At 44.3% G+C, this 20,472-nt stretch overlaps 1 protein-coding gene across 1 annotated transcript; it reads left to right on the top strand.

Moving 5' to 3' along the window:
- Positions 1 to 7,249: 7,249 nt before the first annotated feature.
- LOC119652871 lies at positions 7,250 to 16,458 on the top strand. The gene is made up of 3 exons (XM_038057230.1): positions 7,250 to 7,409; positions 14,847 to 14,938; positions 14,997 to 16,458. Exons 2-3 carry the CDS (start codon positions 14,857 to 14,859, stop codon positions 16,340 to 16,342), a joined length of 1,428 nt encoding a protein of 475 aa, XP_037913158.1. The 5' UTR covers positions 7,250 to 7,409; positions 14,847 to 14,856; the 3' UTR covers positions 16,343 to 16,458.
- Positions 16,459 to 20,472: the final 4,014 nt, after the last annotated feature.

The following is a 20,472-nucleotide window of genomic DNA, read 5'->3' as shown; positions in this document are numbered from 1 at the left end:
CTTGCTCCGTTGGATGACGAGCTTAATGGTTTTGCGGGCTTTCTCCTAGGCGCGCTCTTTTTGCCCTTGGTCGATTCTGCCTACCGTCCTCTGGGCCGCTCTTCTGGCTCAATAACAGGCTGATCGAAGGCTGGCTAGTTCAGTATTCCACCAGTAGTTTGGTTTTCTACTGGGGAATGAACACCTCCTAGTTATGGACGCGTCATACGCTTTGACGATGGATTGGGCCACATGGACAGCTCTTTCTGTAGAGGCGTCTACTTGATTAGGTTGGTCTAACCACACCTCAATGAAGGTCTGCTCATCCAGAACTTTGACAGACCAACCTGACATCTTTCTCGATTTCGGGCATGATGGTCTTCTTCTCCACCCATAGTCCAAAGAAGATTGCCTGGTGATCGGTGCGGGTGCGGGTACCACTGCAGAGCTGACAGAAGTTAGGTCTACGATTGATGCAGAACCTCCTTTCTGTTGGTCAGAATTATATCCATCTGTGCAAAAAGGTCTGATAGACTGCAGACCCTTGCATTTGTCTCTCTTCTACCCCACTCGCGGGCCCATGTATTGAAGTCATCAGCAATCACCCTTCGAATACGACCCCTTGCGTCGAGAACAAGACTGTCATGCATTTCATCGAATTCGGACAGTGTCAGACTTGGTGGGGCGTAACAACTATACACATATGCCCCGTTTATTTTCATCCACACAAAGCCACTGTATGTCTGACTCCCAATACATTGTATAGCTTGTCGACCACATGCCCATATCGCCGCGCTACCGGTCGAACCTGTAACCCATACGCCACCGTGACGGTTTCCATAGGGTTCACTAATAAAGGCAATCTCCACCTCGGATTCTACTCGAGCAAATCTTGAGCGATCCTCCTGCAATTATTGAGGTTTATTGGAATAAACCCCATTTTTTCATTGAAGTCAGTGCCTTCCTAAATTCTGGGCATTTACCACATCCGGCAATATGCCGGTAATCCCGTCCCTCACTTCCTTCGCACAATAAGCATTTGAGGTCCCTATTGCACGCTTTGGCAATATGGCCTTTCTCCCCTCACCTTCCACATCGATCGGACTGATCAGTGCTGCTGGTGCATGCCTTCGCGAAATGACCAAACGCAAGGCACTTGAAACACATCTTTAAAAAAATCTGCTTTCTCCGACGACATACAACCCATCCGATTCGAACCTTCCCGGCAGCCAATAACTTCTGAGCTGCGTCCACTGGTAATCGCAATGTGGCCGTTTGAGTACTGCCATACATAGATTTTCCGCAAACTCACAATGGACTCTTTGGCAAGTTCCTCCAACTCAAACTGTTCCATCAGTGCGAATTTCTCCTTTCGATGTCGCTTCATCGATATCCTTGCACTGTATATGGACCTCATGTTTTTGGGCCCGTACTGTGACATTCTCCCCAAGTGAGTTCTTAACCTGAGTTCGGAAGCCATCAGTTTTCCCGAGGCTGCTTTCTTCAGCTCAAACATGAGGTCAACCTTCTGGGTCCTTCGAATTTTGCTGAAATTTCCGCCTAGATCTTTTAGGTTGGTGTCAGCTTTGACCTTTTTCAGTATCTCTGCGTAGGATAAACTTCCGTTGCTGCAGTTCACAATTGCTTCTGGGTAAATTTGCACTTTTTCTTTTTTCTTCGCCTTTTTATTAACAACCTTGGTCCATCCACCGTTTTCATTCCCCTTGGATTTTGCCGATTCGATTGCCGAAGCTCGCACTTGAGGGACTTGTTTTCTCTCTTCGGTGTTTTAAGTTCCGTTTTTCGGAACTATTTGTATAGCCTTTTTCCTCTTAGGTACCTGCTGATTTCCCAGAAGCTCCAAATTTTTTTCCCATACTCTCTTATTTGGTGGCAGGTTGATTGAAACACGATTAGGTGCCGCTTGGGTCACCTGTGACACCGTTAGGACAACAGGCTTCGACTTGCCCTTGGAATTTCATTCCTCTTGCTGTGCTTTGTTGTAGAGCACTCTAATGGCTCTCACCATATTTTAGACAGCTCCACTATTTTTGCTCCAAGCTGTGTGAAGGGTAATTCCTCTGCTTCAGTGCTTTGCTTGTCCCAACTATATACATCATCATCGTCATCACCAACAGCGCAACAACCGGTATCCGGTCTATGCCTGCCTTAACTCCAGACAACCCGGTTTTGTGCCGAGTTCCACCAATTCGATATCCCTAAAAGCTGTCTGACGTCCTGACCTACGCCATCGCTTCATCTTAGGCAGGGTCTGCCTCGTCTTCTTTTTCTACCATAGATATTGCCCTTATAGAATTTGCGGGCTGGATCATCCTCATCCATACGGATTAAGTGACCCGCCTAGCGTAACCTATTGAGCCGAATTTTATCCACAACCTGACGGTCATGATATCGCTCATAGATTTTTCGTTATGTAAGCTACGGAATCGTCCATCCTCATGTAGGGGGCCAAAAATTCTCCGAAGGATTCTTCTCTCGAACGCGGCCAAGAGTTCGCAGTTTTTTTTGCTAAGAACCCAAGTCTCCGAGGAATACATGAGGACTGGCAAGATCATAGTCTTGTACAGTAAAAGCTTCGACGCTATAGAGGGACGTTTCGAGCGAAACAGTTTTTGTAAGCTGAAATAGGTCCTGTTGGCAGCCAACAACCGTGCGTGGATTTCACGTCATAGCTGTTATCAGTTGTGATTTTTGACCCTAGATACGAAAAATTATCAACGGTCTCAAAGTTCTATTCTCCTATCCTTATTCTTCCTGTTTGACCAGTGCGGTTTGATGTTGTTGGTTGGTTCGTCTGCCTTCATTGATGTGCAGCTCAAAATCTCACGCCGCCTGCTCGATCTGGATGAAAGCAGTTTGTACGTCTCGGGTGGTTCTTCTCATGATGTCGATATCGTGAGCATAGGTCAGTAGTTGGGTGGACTTCTTACATTTACCTCAGCATCAGGGATCACTTTCTCGAGGGCCAGGTTAAAGAGCACGCATGATAGGGCATCCCCTTGTCGTCGACCGTTGTTGATGTCGAGTGAGTGAGTCGTCTTGAGAGTGATCCTGCTGCTTTTATCTGGCCTCGCACATTGGTCAGGGTCAGCCTAGTCAGTCTTATCAATTTCGTCGGGATACCGAATTCTCTCATGGCCGTGTACAGTTTTACCCTGACTATCGGCGTTGAAATCGATGAAAAGATGGTGCATCGAAATCGATTTTATTCGTGGATAAATGCATTTGAAACTACCGGAAATATATCGTCAATAAAAATTTGCAACGGAACACCATCACTACCCCTCTTGGCAGAAGGTGAAGGTAGTCTTCATACTAAAGACTGGGAAAGATCACTATATAAAATCAAAGAACTTCAGGCAAATCAGCCAAATATTTTTTTCACTGAAATATCTGGAGAGACTGGTTGAGCGTCACATTCGCGAGAAGTCGCTAAGGTCACACCCACTAAATGAAACCAATATCCTTACCAACGTGGAAAGTCCTGTGAGTCTGCTCTTCATCCTTTGGTTTCGAAGATAAAAGATGCAACTCTGAAGGGTGAGTACGCGATGGGGCTGTTCGTGTACATTGAAGGGGCTTTAGACTGTGCGCTCTTCCAGAAGCTCAGTGATGCTGCCAGAGTGGATAGCGTTGACGAAACTCTAATAAAGTGGATTTACGCTATGCTAACACAGAGATTGCCATGTGCTGAAGTGGGTGTTGATCGCTACCTAACAACGGAAGTAACAAAAGGCTGCCCTCAAGGACGTGTGATATCGCCACTTCTATGGAGTATACTGATCAACTCATTACTATGCGAACTGCAAAGTCTGCCAATACACGTTCAAGCTTATGTGGATGACGTGGCTGTGCTGGCTGTTGGTCGAGATTTCGCAATAGTGTGTAGAAATGCATAACGCGGCTTTGATTTGATTGGCCGTTAGTGTCTCAGGCATGGAATTTCAGTAAGTCCAAATAAAACCACAATGGTATTATTTACAAAAAGGAGGAAACTGAATGGTTTTCGCCTTCCAGAGATGAGGCGTACTACCCTTCAACTCTCCGAAGAAGTGAAATATCTGGGAGTTATTCTAGACAAGAAGCTTCTTTGGAACAAACATGTTGAGGTAAAGATGAAACGAGCTCTCACAGGTTATGGGCTGTCTAGGCGGACCTTTCCCTCGACATCGGGAATTAGGCCTCAGACAGTAATGTGGATATATGTTGCTATCATTAGGCAGATGTTGGCTTATGCATCCAAAGTGTGGTGGGTTAAAGTGAAACAAAACAGTTTTCGCTGTAAACTAGCCACACTGTAAAGAACTGTGTGTCTGAGTATCGCCGGTGCCATGAGCACCACATCCGGCGGAGCTTTGAATGCATTATTCAATTTGCAGCACTTGGATTTGTTTATTCAGAGCACTGCAATAAGAGCAGCTCATAGACTAATTCGATTAGATCTATGGGACAACAATGGACGTAGGGGTCACAGAGCATTGGAAGATTCATTGGGAGAACTGAATCCAGTTTTGACAATGCGTTCCGATTGTCAGATCCCCATACATCTGTTTGGTAGAAGATATGATGTTATCTTGAAACGAAGAGAAAACTGGGACGAACCAGAAGAATGCGTGTCAGGATGTACTCACGTTTTCTACACCGATGGTTCGAAGACAGAAAATAGTTCTGGAGCAGGAGTCTACCTCTCGAATAAAAACGACAAGTGGGCGGCTTTTCCTTTGGGACAATACACAACGGCTGAAGTATATACGATCCTAAAGGCAGTCATCTGGCCGATTGACGAGTGGGCGCATCGCAATCTGTAGCGATAATCAAGCTGCATTGAGGGAATTGAGTATTATTTTGATCACTTCAAAAATCGTTCAGGAATATAGAAACCGATTGAACTCTTTTTCTACATTCAATACGGTGGACTTACTCTGGGTACCTGGTCATTGTGGTGTAGAGTGAAATGAAATCTCGGATGCCTTAGCAAAAGTGGCTTCAACTTTCCCTATGCCCGGACCAGAACCAGCAATTGGAGTGTAAGTAGCATTGGCTGATGTTACTATCAAAAACTGGGAACAAGATTCCCATAATGACAGATGGCGATGCTGCTAGATACACCAACCTTTTCCTGTCAGAACGAAACAAACATACTTCGAAGTTTATGCTGTCGAAAAGCAGGAAGACTTGCAGAAGTATTGTAGGCATTCTGACTGGCCATAATTCATAGGAATAGGATAGGAATTCTCCAAGATGATACGTGTCCATCCTGTAATGAGGAAGCGGAATCCATGGAACATTTTCTATGTGAGTGCCTGGCCTAAGGACGCATCAGACATCAGATTTTTGGTGCTGATGTGCGCCAACTGCAGCGGGTAACATCACTTCCGCTAACAGAAATCCTGCCGTACATAAACGAATCCAGGATATTCCGTTAGACAGGAGAATCGAATGCAATGGAGCACTAAAGTCTGAGTGCTCAGAGGCTATGCCTCTCCCCCACCTCAAACACACACACACCCGAAAAGCCATTGAGAGGGTTCGGCCGCCATTGAACAGTCTCCCCGGCGTTCAATACGGAGACAGTGGAACATTCTTGGCATTGCAAAGCATTCCATTCACCGAATAGTTAAAAAGTATCGTCATATGCATCCATATAAAATGGTAGTCATCCACCAACTATGAAGCCAGACAACTTCCATATGAAAACATGCTTGCTGCGCTCCCGCGGGACGCTGCCATTTTCTTTTCGGACGCGGTACATTCTCACCTGAGTGGATGTGTCAATAAAGAAAACGTGCATTATTGGAATGTAACAAACCCCAGGGAACGCCACCAAAGGCCTCTGCACTCCGACAAGGTTACAAGTATGAGGTGGGATCATCGGCCCTTATTTTTTTATGAAGATACTCGAGCTGTTTCGGTCAATTCAATTCGTTACATGACCTTGATCCAGGATTTTTTCCTGCCTGATGACCTGATGTATTGAACTGGAAGACGTTTAGTTTTATCAGGGTGGGGACACAGCCCAGAAAGCAAGAATTGTTATGGACCTTCGAGACGACTTATTTTTTTTTTTTAAGAGCAGATTGAACTGACCAGTGCGCTCTCCTGATTTGTTTCTTGCAATTTTTTTCTCTGGGGATACCTCTAATCCAAAGTTTGCAATGATCGCCCTAGGACTATGGAAGCTCTCAAGAACAATATCCGGGCCCATATCGCAGAAGTTTCTGTTGTAATGCTTCAAAGGGTGGACGATAACTCCAGAAAGAACCTACTACAGTGTATAAGGGCGCGGAGCACATTTGAGTGATACACTATTTAAAACTTTAAAAATTTTGATTTTCATTGTTATAAAATCAGGGAAAAATGGAAAATGTTCAGTAGTTTGTAATTTATTCAATTTCCTAACCTCTCTGCCTGTGGCGCTTCATCATGTAGCTCTGTCTCCTTTTTAGATGCGCTACTATTTTTCATTTATTTTTACGAAACCAATTTATAGTTCAAAATATTAATGAACGATATGACATTCAATTCGAAAATGCTCAACTGTGGGCCACGTTGGGCGCCATTTTTTAAAAATTTGTCTAACACGAAGACTACATTGATATGTTAGGCAGATTAAACAGGAAATATTCAATTATTCATATATATTTATATAGTATGTGTATATATACATTAAATCAACCCTCCCAAAGCAAAACTATGCAAGAACAATTTTTTTCAAAAATCACTGTTTGGAATGATTGCCTGTGTTAAACTACATATGTTGATGCATCGCTATTGATTATGACCTGGTGATATTTGGGGGTGGTGATTCCCAGGAAAGGACTTAAAAGAATGGGAATTGATTTCAATCTTTCGTCCTTGTCCCTTTCGCTAGCGGGGTCGACACATCTGAATCGGACTCACAACTTTCTCAATAAGAAATTTAGTCCAGATAGAGCGGAGGAGCTCTCTCTAGCATATCACGGAATGGATTGATTTTATTGGTTGTTTTAGTAGGAATTTGGGTCATTTCCCATCGACTTCAATGTTCAGGCCAATCTCAGTTTCTAATCAGTACAAATTACGTAACCATTCCATCGAAGACGCCTCCCTCGCAATCTTAGATCATTGTGCTCAACCTTTTAAAGTTTTCTAAGTCCCATCAATTTTTCTGTCAAATTCGAACGGTTTTTCCGCCATTTTTCTTCCAAACAATCCAACAAAACAGCTGATAGTCGCCACCACACACAATCCACACAGCCCACAACGAATACATTCGTTAATCACCACTCATCAGTCATCAAAGCAGGAGAACAACGCATTGTGTAGTTGCTCGGGGTTTTGATGAGGAAGTGTTGGTTTTTCACAAAGTGGTGCCCTAACGACAGTTGAATTTTCGGTGGAACCGTAATTTGTGCAGCACATTAGAAGCGGTGAGTGCAATAAATACATTCGAAATTCCCATCAAAGTGATTCTGATACTACGAGTATTCCCTCCATAACATTACGTTGCTGTTCGCACTGTAATTGCTCGTGATAAGAACAATATCTTGTTGTCATTGTGGTTTCAGTACTGATAAGCATTTTTACTAGTCACAAGCCGCAATCATCGAGTGCTGCAAGTGTGATTAGTCGCTTTGTTGATTACGAAATTGGAATACGAAAGAAATTCAATCGACTGGTGTCGAAATTGAGAAAAGAGTTAGTTTTGTTGTTGACGCTTTGCAATGTTTATCATATCAATTACCAGCGAGTAAACCCACACGACCGACAGAGGGGAGAGCGGGGTGCGGGCGATAGTGCAGCAAAAATCGAACAAACATAATTGCCGTACGCGAGCTCTACGCCGATCCATCTTATCTCACTCCCGAGCTAGTCCATTAGTCATTAATCATCGTCATCATCATCATCATCATTGCATACAACCTTCGGCGAGCACATCAAGAACACAAGTACAGTGTGTGCTTCGTGCTGCCTTTGGATGTGGTGCACCCACACAGAGGGAGCCGTTCATATTCGCTGGTAATTACGTAGCCGAGACCTGCACAAAACACAGTAATGATAGCCAGGGGCGCGCCATGTACCCATCGCTGGGGGGCTTCCCTTAAAAGTATGCCTCGAAAAACTGGGATAGTTTGAGAGTCGCTGCTGGGCTGGTTTTTGCGATGAATAAACACAAACTGTGGGACGGCCAGTGCGCATGTGCACATTATCTGATTGCACCACGTGATAATAATGATGATGATGAGGCAGTGATACTTGTCGCTGTGTGCTGAGCAAAACTTTGTCGTATCAAAGCCACAAAACATTATCTGCTTCATTATGATATTCATTTGTGTACATTCTTATGTGTATTCGAAAGCATCAAAGACGCTTCCATATTTCCTCACGTTTAGATTAATGTTAAACTGGATCACTCCGAAGAGGTGACGAAGGCTTTGTTCTTCCCATTCTACTCGCCCCTCCGTAATTTTAGAATAGTTTTCCATACTGATTGTGTTGTAAGTTAATTTGCTTCCACAACTTTGATTTAAGGGGTAACACCACTGTAGATCTCTGAAATTAAATTATTTTTCTCCAATTTCGCTTGGATGGAGGAAAAGATACAAAATAATATTCAAAGATGTTAATAGTCTTAAAGGGGTTCTCCCATTTATATATTAATCGACAAGATCAAACCCAGATACAGCACCACATTGCTTCTCAGACCGGCCACTGATACCTACCTACGTAACTAGATATAGCGTAATTTGGAACTGCTGCTTCTAATTGGTGAAAAAAATGATAAAAATTAGTACAAACAATTCACTATTTGAATTTATTAAAATTGGCGCCCAACGTGGGGTAAATCCCAGGCTTTAAATACATGCTTTTAGTTAATGTCATGAAACGAACTGACGGGCTAGCAAAATGGGAAGCAAACAAGTGGTGCTTTGGTTGAGATGTACGTATACGTGTGTATGTGCGTTTGAGGCGGGGGAGAGGCAAAGCCTCTGAGCACTCAGACCTTACTGATCCATTGTACTCGATTTCCCCGTCTAACGGAATATCCCAGATTCATTTGTGTATCGCAGGATTTCCGTTAGTGGATGTGATGCTATCCGCTGTAGTTGGAGCACATCAGCACCAAAAATCTGATGTCTGATGCGTCCGTAAGTGGGGCACTGATATAGAAAATGTTCCGTGGATTCCGCTTCCTCATTATAGGATGAACACGTATCATCTTGGATAATTCCTATTCTGAACATATGCCCAACTAGTGAATTATGGCCAGTCAGAATGCTCACAATAATTCTGCAAGTCTTCTTGCTTTTCGACAGGATAAACATTGCATTATGTTTGTTTGGCTCTGACAGGAAGCATTAAGGCTTCGCCATCTGTCATGGGAATCTTGTTCCCAGTTGTTGATAGAAGCATTAGCCAATCCTACCGACACCCCAATTGCTGGTTCCGGTCCGGGTATAGGGAAAGTTGAAGCCTCTTTTGGTAAGACATCCGAGATTTTCCTCTACACCACAATGACCAGTTACCCAGAGTAATTCCACTGTATTGAATCTAGAAACAGAGTTCAATCGGTTTCTACATTCCTGAACGATTTTTGAAGGGACCAAAGTACTACTCAACGCCGTCAATGCAGCTTGACTGTCGCTACAGATTGCGATGCGCCTACCCAACTGCTCGTCAATCATCCAGGTTGCCACTGTTCCCCAAAGTCCCAAAGGAAAAGCCCACCTCTCGTTTTTATTCGAAAGGTAGACTCCTGATCCAGAACCATTTTCTGTCTTTGAGCCATCGGTGTAGAAGACGTCAGTATATCATGAGAAGCATGTGCGTAGACAGTATTCAAAGTTATTTTAAAGCATTGCCTTCGTTACTAATGATTAACCCATTATTGACCAAGGGGTCGTATGCAACCAATTTCTCAATTTTCCAGTCGTGCTTTTTAATCATCATCATCAACGGCCCAATAACCGGTATCCGATCTAGGCCTGCCTTAATAAGGAACTCCAGACATCCCGGTTTTGCGCCGAGGTCCACCAAATCGATATTCCGAAAAGGTTAAAAAGAATGCACGATAGGGCATCTGCTTGTCTTAGAGCTTTGTTGATGTTGAATGGTCTCGAGAGTGGTCCTGCTGCTTTGGTCAGGGTCAGCCTAGTCAGTCTTATCAATTTCACCAGGGTACTGAATTCTTTCATAGCCGTGTACAGTTTTACTCTGGCTATGCTGTCATTGGCGACCTTAAAGTTGATGAAAAATGGTGCAGCTGATGTCCATATTCCAGCAGTTTTTCCATCGCTTGCCGCACAGAGAAAACCTGATCTGTTGCTTATTTGCCTGGAGTGAAGGCTCTTTGATATGGGCCAGTGATGATCTGGACGTATGGGGCTATCAGACCTAGCAAGATAGCGGAGAACATCTTATAGATGGTATTCAGCAACGTGATGCCTCGGTAATTGTGGCACTGCCCTTTTATGTATGGAAGAGATAATACATCGTTGCCAATCGTCAGACATTGGCTCGCTGTCGCACACCTTGAGCATCAGTTGATGAACCGCTTGGTGTAGTTGATCGCCTCCATATTTAACCAATTTGGCTGTAATTCCATCGACTCCTGGCGACTTATGGTTTTTAAGCCGGCGAATTGCACGGACCGGCAGCATTTGTCCGTCGTCTTCTTTGGCGGGACCTCCAACTCGCCGATATTTTGGCTGACGAGCAGTTCATCAAAATATTCAGCCCACCGCTCCAACATGCCCAATTAAGAATTGAGGTGTATAAGATTTCATCCTGCTCATTTGTTGGTAAAACTTTCGCGTCTGGTACGGTTGCTGCCTATACTTCTCGATTTCACAGACTTATTGATTCTTCCCGGCATTCATTTTCTCTGTGTTAAGTCGCTTCTCCGCTCCATGAAATTCGTGTCTCTGCACGTGCCCGCTTTCTTTGAGAATGCAACATTACTCGGTATCCAGCATTCTTTCGTTCTGTTGCTAGCTTACATTCACCGTCCAACCAGCCGATCCGACTTTTCTTGCGGCGGGGGCCAAGTATGTTTGTGGCCGTATCATCATCAATATCATATCATATAACGCTCTTTAAGTGGTTGTGGAGATCATTTCTTGATGCTTCATCTCCAGGACATCTATTAGCTGTGGTTATTGCGGCGTCCAATCCCCCCGCCCCAATAGCTGGTACGGTACCTGATTGTCAGAGGGGATTGTAGGCGGTGTTGTAATTTAAACCGGAACACTATGCCAACGAGGTAGTGGCCCGAATCTATTTTGGCCCACCTATATGTTCTGACATTCATCAAGGCTAAGAGATTGCGGCGTTCAATCAGCACGTGGTGAATTTGGTTGAAAATGGTCGCGTCTGGCGAGGCTCACGAATGTTTGTAGATTGCTTTCCGCACAAACCAGGTACTTCCAACAACCATTTCGTGCGATACTGCTAACTGAATAATCCGCAGCCTGTTATGATTGGTATCCCTAAGCAAGCCATGGGATCCTTGGCTCCCAACAAAGTCTGAGTCCGCATTCACTTGATGACGGACCGGCTCAGTTGAGAAGCAACATACTTCTCCTCTTGTAACCCCCGAACCCCTATTTTTTGGGTTGAATATTCAACTTTTCGAAAAAAGTTGACTGACGATTTCAACCAAGGCAGAGGAAACTAGTCAGATGCTGGTCTGCCTCTGCTCTGGAAGCAGCAGTTACCATCTGTCGCTACTTTCGGTTGAGTTGCTTCCAGGGTAGAGGTGAGGCAGTGTCTGATGCCCTGCCCTGGACGAAACCGTCAATAAACCTTTTTGAAAAAATTACCAAGTGCAGTTGTATTCTATGCAAATATGAAGAGGAGACCATTCAACACAACATCTGTGTGCAAGATGCTGAATAGTATCGAGTACAGCAACCGCTATATTTTCATCTGCAAGATGTTCCATAAAAACCTTGCGTTGAAATATAACTTAGTGGCAAACTACCACCCTTAATATAAATATACTCCGCAGAGAATCTTGAAAAATTATCGGATCACACTGCTGTGGGATCACACTGTTGTCACCAACCACAAACAGCAACAAATATTCCGGAACTACGGCCCCTTCGCTGATGATACGAACCAGGCAAGGAGACTACAAAAGAGCCGAGAAGATCTAAAAATTACAAAAAGTGCTGCAGACCGTTGATCTAAGAGACGTACTCAATACAGAGATGCGAGAACCTGGGATGTAGCAATACATTTTCACATGGTCGCACGCACTTGGCACCGGATCCTGCAAAATATTCAATGATGGGGATTCGCGTGCATCTATTGAAATGAACAACACTCGAGCTAAATCTAGAACTGAAATACAAAAGAAAGACAGCTCGACCGCGCGCGTGGAGCCGTAAAACTTCGGATCCGAGGACCGCGGTCGAAAAGAGCATGTGAATTATTTCCGAACGTAGTAGAATGCGCTCATATTAACGAGACAACATCCGTCAAGCCTGAAACCGAAGTTATCTCCGCACAAGGAGAAGGATTCAGAAAAATATTTAAGTGTACCTGGCAGGAGGAAATTTAAGGTGATATTTTTTTTGTGGAGAGCGGGGGGTAGCTAGGTGAAATGCACTTACGGCCTTCTGTCTCCGACAGATTACCGGCTAAAACACCCCTTGGAGCGTCTAGGACTCCAAACCGGAACCGTTTAACACATTTCCCCAGGCCAGGCCTATTCAGTATAGAAGCAAAACCCCGCGGATTCCGGGAGCCTCAGCTACCCTGGCATCTCTCCTATTCATCTCCCTTTTTTCACCTACAATTATGGTGTCCGAGAACCCAATACACCCTTCCATCGAAAGGTGATGGCGATGGCGCTTCTACCTTCTGCAGAATAAAAAGATGTGACAGGCATCATCCGTGATTTCCCGATTGTTTGCAGGTAATATTGAAAATACCCATGTCCGCTGAGTAGCTGGGTTAAGTAATAGTCAACTTCACCCTACTTTCGAATGAACCACGGCCGCACGGCTTTTATGAGATTCAGTTTCACAAGATTGCTGCCATGTGCAGAAAGCAAGGACTCTCTCTTCACAAGCAACACCTTCCTGAGGTATATAAGCCTCCACTCGGAACTGTGGAGAGCGATCGGAATATCTCCCACTATCATCATTACAGCTGGCTTCGAGACGGTACGATAGGTGGACACACTTGCAGAGCTTCTCGTCTTTTGACTTGCGCTAGGCGTTTACGATGCATTTTCTTACAGAGGGAGTCAGCCCATAGTTCGAAAGCGTAAAGGAGGATAGACTGAACCGCGTATATCAGCAAGCGATGCATTCTGGATAAGAGACCTCCGACGTTGAACATTAGCCGGCAAATCCCAGACATTCTAACCGCAGCCTTGTCTGCGGTTTTGTGAATCTGATCGAAGAAGCTCATCTTCATGTCTATCATGATGTTATGGTTTCACCAACCTTAGTCAGCACAACGGCTAAAGTTTTTTCCAGAGCTAGGGAGAATCCATGCTCAACCACACATCTGCTTACTCGCCGCATCACCATTCCCAATGTGCGCAGAGCTTGCTCAACCGTGCGTGCGGTAACCAGTCATCTCGAATCGTAGAATGCTAACCGGACCAAGGATTAATCCCTGGGCTAGCCCCGATGTTACCTTCATTCTGCGCTATCCTTCTCGGGTCTCATAGAATAGGGCACGGTCTCTTAAACAGTCCCTCAACATCCGCAATAGGTTGCCTGGAGTATGGAAACGAATATTTATTAGAGTCACAATGAATGCTTTCGGGTGACGAACAATAACTTTTCAAAAAGCGACCGCAAGACAATACGATTGGCATAATCGACCGTTTCCAAATTTGGAGTTCGTTTCCCGCTTCAATCGTGACATCCCTAGAGGTCAGAGAGCTCGACTTCACAAAGGACGATGACTTAACTGCTCCTTAGCGATCCGAAATAAATATCTGCTTTTAAAGAAATTTGGCAGCTTCCATCCGTCCGGAAAATGTTCACCAAATTCCACCAAACTTTCACCTCTTCGTGTCAAGTCTTGTTCTACCAAATCTGAACTTTCTTCACCAATAGCCAAAAATGATCTCCTCTGCTCATCAGCTGTCCCTCGATCAGCCGGTCCCACTAAATCTGGCCTTGAACTTCTAGAGTTCATGTTGCCAGCAACATACGCAGCAGCATTGACGAATGCGGCAGATCATTCCGCTCTGTCACGATCAATTCGTCCGAATGCATTCAATAATGTGCAATATGCGGCGAAATTTAAGACAATTGCATACTATAGAATGCATTATTTATCAAATTAATCCCGAAAAGGGCGAATGAAATCCTGCTCTCATCGCGAAACGGCGGGCATTACTGTCTCATTATACCGATTCCAGTCTTCAGCTGAAGCAGATTCCCTTGTTGTTCGCCTCTGTTTTGTCAATTCCGTTCCACTGTGCTGTTTTACTCTTCTTTGAAGTACTAAACGGACAGCTCTCTTCGAAAGTTTCTCTTATACAAGATATGATCATTTGGGTAGATTTCTTCATTGTGGCAGAAGATTTGAGGAAAGGTTGTAACTCAGACACTCAACATCAGATTGTATGCCTCCCAATCTGTCTTCCGCAAATGCAGAGATGGCCTGGTAAAAGGTGCCGTGACAAAATCAATGCGTCTGTGTTCTGGAAGAGTCATATTTCTCGCCAGTCTCCAACAAGATGTCCTAATCCTTGGATCCTTTCGTGTCCATCATTAGTAAAACGAAACGCGTCCTTTTGTGGAGACAGCTTTCTACTTTAACAACTGAACCATCCCAGTAACTAACTTTTAATTATTTAAGAAATTTCACTTAATCTATATAATTTGTATTTCCAGACTGTCCAGGATGGCCGAGAAATCAGGAAACCAAAGGACGAGAAGTGTTTTAAAAAATAACAAAGTGACAACAACCCAGAACATAGATAAAAGTAAGAGTTACCACTAAACCAACTGCGAAAAAACATTATATTTCCTCCTTCTCCGCAGCTGTCCGTTCGCGAACCAATCCTTTAGATGAACTGCGTGTAAATTCTGTTAAAAATGATCCCGAACTGCGAGCTGCTTTCGAAAACTGCGCCACATTCCACTTTGAAGAAGATGACGATATGGAGTACGAACGTGACTCCAGTAAATGGCCTGTTAAAGCCGTTGAATTGATGATCCACCACCGTCTTCGTCTGGACTCAGCATTCCACAGTCCAAAGTATACAAAGAACAAACTCTGGGACACAATCTCTGATCATCTAAAGGAAGCCAAGTTCAACTTTGACGGGAAGGAATGCCATCTGAAGTTCAGAAATATGCTCGCAACATATAAAAAGAACGTGGAAAAGGTCAACACATATGGGGAGGAATGCATTAAATGGAAATGGTTCCATGCGTTCCACAGTGTCCTGCAATTCAAACCCCAGAATGCTGGTGATAACCAACAGAATTTAAGTGTGGAAGACAATGCCAAAGACGAGGAGGACAAGGTTCTAGAGGAGGAGACACAACTTGGAAATGATATACCAAAACAAGCAACAACTAGTAGAGCTGTAAGTGAACCACCAGAGACTCCTGAAAGTGAGTACCGAAAATGGAGTCGATCGGCAGTAAATCTCCTCCTTGTACTTCGCCATCAGTTTGCCGACATATTCAATGATCCCAGTGCGCATAAAGTCAAGTGTTGGCGCAAAATTTCCAAAATCCTTCAAGAAAGTGGCTACGACGTAAATGAGCGCGACTGCATCGTGAAGTGGCACAACTTGATCAACACATACCGCTCAAATCTGAGGAAATCCCAGAGCGAACATGTCAGGTGGGAGTGGTTTGACCTGATGGGAAAAATATTGAATCAGCAGGCGAGCTCTGAAAGATCAACATTCACAACGGTCCATAGCCTTCCTGATGTCACGACAAAAGCAAGAAATTCAGGCCAAAGTCAAAACGAAAACCAAGTCGATCCCCGGAATGGTCATCATTCGACCACAACAGTCATTCCAAGCGAGGATGATGCTGACACTATTTCAATATTGAGCGATGACACTCGACTTCTCATGGATAATGGATCATTGGATGATTTCATGATTAATAGTTTAGAGATAAATGACCGACCGATAAAAAGGACTAAGAGATATCAGCGATCCTACTGGAAGGAGAAACTGAAGCTGCAAAAAGCTGCCGAACATAGGCGCAAGCGGGAATGGGCCGAACGGAAGCAAATTGAATTGCAGAAAATTAGCTTAAAGAAACAGAAATTAAAGATCTACCACAGACTGACTAAGACCCTGGAGAAGCTGGCGTCCAACGGATTGATCCGCGACTTTATGGCGAATGAAAGGCGATCATAACCCTTAGTTCTAATGAATACAAATTAGATTTGTAGCAATAATGGTTGAATTCGTACATAATTTGTCGATGTTTGTTATTTTTGATGGTTTTGAAATAAATTGATGTCTTGTACAAGAGGAAATCTGTTTAGTCCTTTTTAACGTAGTCACAACATATCCACAGTGATATGAGCGAGACTCGGGGCTAAATCCAAACGCAATCCCATTCCTATGAACCAAAGTAATATCCGCGAACTAGTTAAAAGTCACTATACATGCATGCCCTCTCCGCTTTACAATTCATCCTTTCCACACAGTCATCACAAAGGACGAAATTGCATTTGCGAATGGAAATCCACTTCCCTCGTCGCTAAACTAACAGAAAACGAAATAAATTCCAACAAAAATGTGAAATTGAATGCAATTGAAATGGCTGCGAACATGTTCTAGTCACGCGAAGCCTTTTTCCAGGAAAAGATTGTATTTATATCGGCGTATGTTTCCTGCTTGCCTTTTGGCTGCTTACAAGCTTTCGTTGGGAAACAGGCCCCAAGGAACATGTGGAAATGTACAACCTTGTGAAAAGGTAACGCGGACCAAACATTGCTACAATATTAGGGTGCGATGACGTTGACCTCAATTTCTGTTAGTTTGCTTTCGGACAAAAGGTGAAATGGAATTTTAAACGCGACCTCGCCAGCATGCATTGCATTGTATCGGCCTCAGCAAATGCAAACTGCACTCGTCCTGTCAGGCTCGATGTTTTCCTTCCCTGCCAGCCATGCAAGCATACACGGCATTAGATTCAACCCTCCCATTTCATATCCCTTTACTGGCGGGGCCTGATGCCGGCTAAATCCCCATTCAAGCTCTCCTTGACAAGTAACTAGGACGAAATAAATTTCATTAGGAAGGACTTCTCGATGGAAATTTCAGGCTTTTTCGAATGAACATATTTTCAGAGTGCAAAAATACAGCGCGTTTCACGGAAGAGGAAATATTTTTTCGACAGAGCTTGTGGTTATTTGCTCAAAGGTTGGCGGCGAAGAGTCCTTGAACTGAGGACGATAGCTCCTTGATAAAATACAATTTACGCTAAACCGGTAGCAAAGGCCAATTCAAAGATAGAACCAAGGCCCAATGTTCTAAAAATAAATCAATTTATAGTCGAGAACAAAAGGCCTAGGTTAACTTTAGCACGAAGGGCTACAACTATAAAGGTGAAATCATCGGAAATATCCTCTGAGGTATTTTCTGTAAGTAGTGGAAGAGCACAAGGTTTTTATTGGCGAAACAAAATAGTCGAAAAAAAAACCAATTGTGCTTGACTGAAAATATAAAAATCCTCTCAGCCAAATGAACTAATGGACGGATCATGAACTCTCTATTGTTTGGTGTAACCTCTAACTTCCTTCCAAAACCCCATATATTGAGTCGACCTCTCAGTCAAGATTTAAATGAATTCATTGTCGAAAAAAACCTGGACGCCTTTGGAGATCCTAAGAAAACTACAGGCGATGCGTCTTCCAAAGCAAGAGCCCCAATGGACAGGAACCACTTCACTTCCTTCTGGGACTGCATAATTATATATATATGGTTGCCATTTACCCCTTAGTTGGGTATAACGCGTCAACTACGTCTACACGCCAATGGTCCTGGTTACCTGAATGTCCTTCAGCTTCTCCCAGAACTTCCCGAAGCGCCCGCACTCCTCTACTATTGGGGCGAACCACTCATCGGGCGTCTTGGGAGAGTGGATTCCACTGCATCGCGTAGCCAACAAAGCAATTGTCGCCCCTCCTTAATGTGTAATCTACCAACTCCCACTTCCGCTTTCCGACCAAAGTACATAGAAGTCCCAGGCCTGTGAGCCGACCAAGTTCTGCGTTTGAGATAGTGTCAGGCCAGCCTACTCCGGTGATACGCAGTCAGTTGTTGTCGAAGGCTTGGAGTTTCTATTTTATTATTATTGTTCTGGTAAGGGAAAGTCACACCGCGTCCCTAAAGAACTATTGTGCCCCTTTTGCTGGTTATATTGTATCTATTAATCATAGTATCTCAAGCAAGCTTATAACCGCTAGGAACTTTAATATATTCCCTACTTCCAGATCTTTCAGCTTTGCATCTGGTAGTAAGTGTGCTCCCAGATGCCTCGACCTGCTTTGCACAAGTGCCGGACATTGTCCCAGGACGTGTATATGGGTTTCGTCATTCTCCTCACAAAATCTACAGGCAGTGTCCGTAGGTATCCCTAGCTTCCCTAGGTGATAGTTCAACCAACAATGACCAGTGAGAATTCCCACTATGATTCGGAGGTTCTTTTTGGGGAGGTTTAAGCAATCTTTTGTGCGCATGGGTTCGTATCCCCCAATCCCCCTGGACGGCTCCATCCTTGGTAGGCCCGCCCAGTATAGTTCCGTCAACGGTTCCTCTTCATTTCTGAGATTCATAGCCATGAAACTGTTTCCGATTCCACAGAAGGGTTCTGGCCAGTGTAAAGGCGTGCCTGCTCACTTCTTGGCTAGTTCGACCGGTACCTCGTTGCCTCCCAACCCAACATGGCCTGGAACCCAATTATCCAAACTTTTTTGGACGAGCCGAGCCATTCGCTCCAAGTGCTTTTCCCTTGTACCAATGACACCGGCACCTCCTCCCTCTGGTGTGAGGCATCCATTAGTGTACCAAGTAATCAGAATATAAATCTTCCTTCGGTTTAGGAAAGTTCCCTCGTCACTGATACTCCCGGCCATTATAATATTGACCTCCTTGCCTGCATCTGTATGTGCAGATGGAGGGGGGCTAATCCCCGAAGGACCTCCAGGGACGCCGTTGGGCATGTCTTCATTGCCCCACTGATACACACACAAGCCAGTCTTTGGAGTTTGTGTAACTCCTTGGCTTGTGTGCTGAGTTCAGTTTCTTCCGCCCAGATTAACGCCCCATAGGTAATCATTGGCCTTATTATTGCAGTGTATATCGAAAGTAGTATCATCGGGCTGCAACCCGATTTTTTTCCTGACCCCTCGTGGCTCTCCGACAAGTGTTTCTGACATATGTCTTCCAGAGTAGTTTTTGGTATATGGCGATTCCCAAATATTTGACTTCTGTTTCTCGTTTCACCCCCATGTCATGTAACCTTATGGCTCTTAGGTGATCAAGCTTACGTCTCTTAGTGAATGGTACTATGGTGGTTTTGGTTGGGTTGATCCGCAGTCCTACCTTCCTGCATCAGGCATTAGCAACCCTTAGTCCAATTTAGATTCTGTCACATAGGGTATACTCATATTTGCCCCACTAGAATAAAACAATGTCGTCCGCGTAACCGTTGACCTGTATTCTTAGCACCTGTATTGTTAGCATGTTCAGGAGTTCGTCCACTACCATACTTCACATAAGCGGCGATAGTACCCTGTCTTGTGGACAACCTTGAGTAGTACTCATGACAATAGAATTTATACCTGTCGGTACTTTTATTTGCCTACTCTCTAGCATTTTGCCCATTCAGAAAGGCAGCGTGTTCTTCATTCCTATTTCTTTTGTTTCTATGGCTTCCCGGAGTACATCCGCCTGCTGATACAGAGCAGTTTTGGTTTACCGTCTTGCCCGGTAAGCGTGTTGATACTTATGTGGCGGGTTCCGCTTGAGAATGTTAGTTCTAATATAGATGTCTATGACCTTCTCCGCCGTTTTGAGTACAAACAATGTTAGGCAGATTGGTTTGAAAGATTTAGGGTGAAAAGGATCCTTTCGACCCGCTTTCGGAATAAAAACCACTTTTGCCCGTCTCCATGCCCTTGGTATATATCCCAGAGCTATGCTGCCCCTTACCACCCTCAGAAGAGACTCTTAGATGATTCTTAGGCCTCGCTGAAATGGTGCTGTGAAAATGCCTTCTACTCCGGGTGATTTCAGTAATTTAAAAGTTCCCACTGCGCACCTTTCCCTAGCTTCTGAGCATACCTTTTTAGCTAGTTTCCAGTTCTCCTTTCATCCCCTTTTATTCATGGTTGGGGTATCAGGCAGAATGTTTTCGCCTGCCGCCGTGGGGTTGGACCCCGAAAAAGGAGTTCTGAAAAGCTGGTGTACCCTGTTCTCCTCTTTCTCCGTAAAAGTTCCATATTCCTTCTTCAAACGTACAGAGGGTATTGCCC

Source organism: Hermetia illucens, chromosome 3 (assembly GCF_905115235.1).
Source record: "Hermetia illucens chromosome 3, iHerIll2.2.curated.20191125, whole genome shotgun sequence".
In the NCBI taxonomy this organism is placed as follows: Eukaryota; Metazoa; Arthropoda; class Insecta; order Diptera; family Stratiomyidae; genus Hermetia; species Hermetia illucens.
Note: the sequence above shows the minus strand (reverse complement) of the source record. Positions and strands in the feature narration are given on the sequence as shown.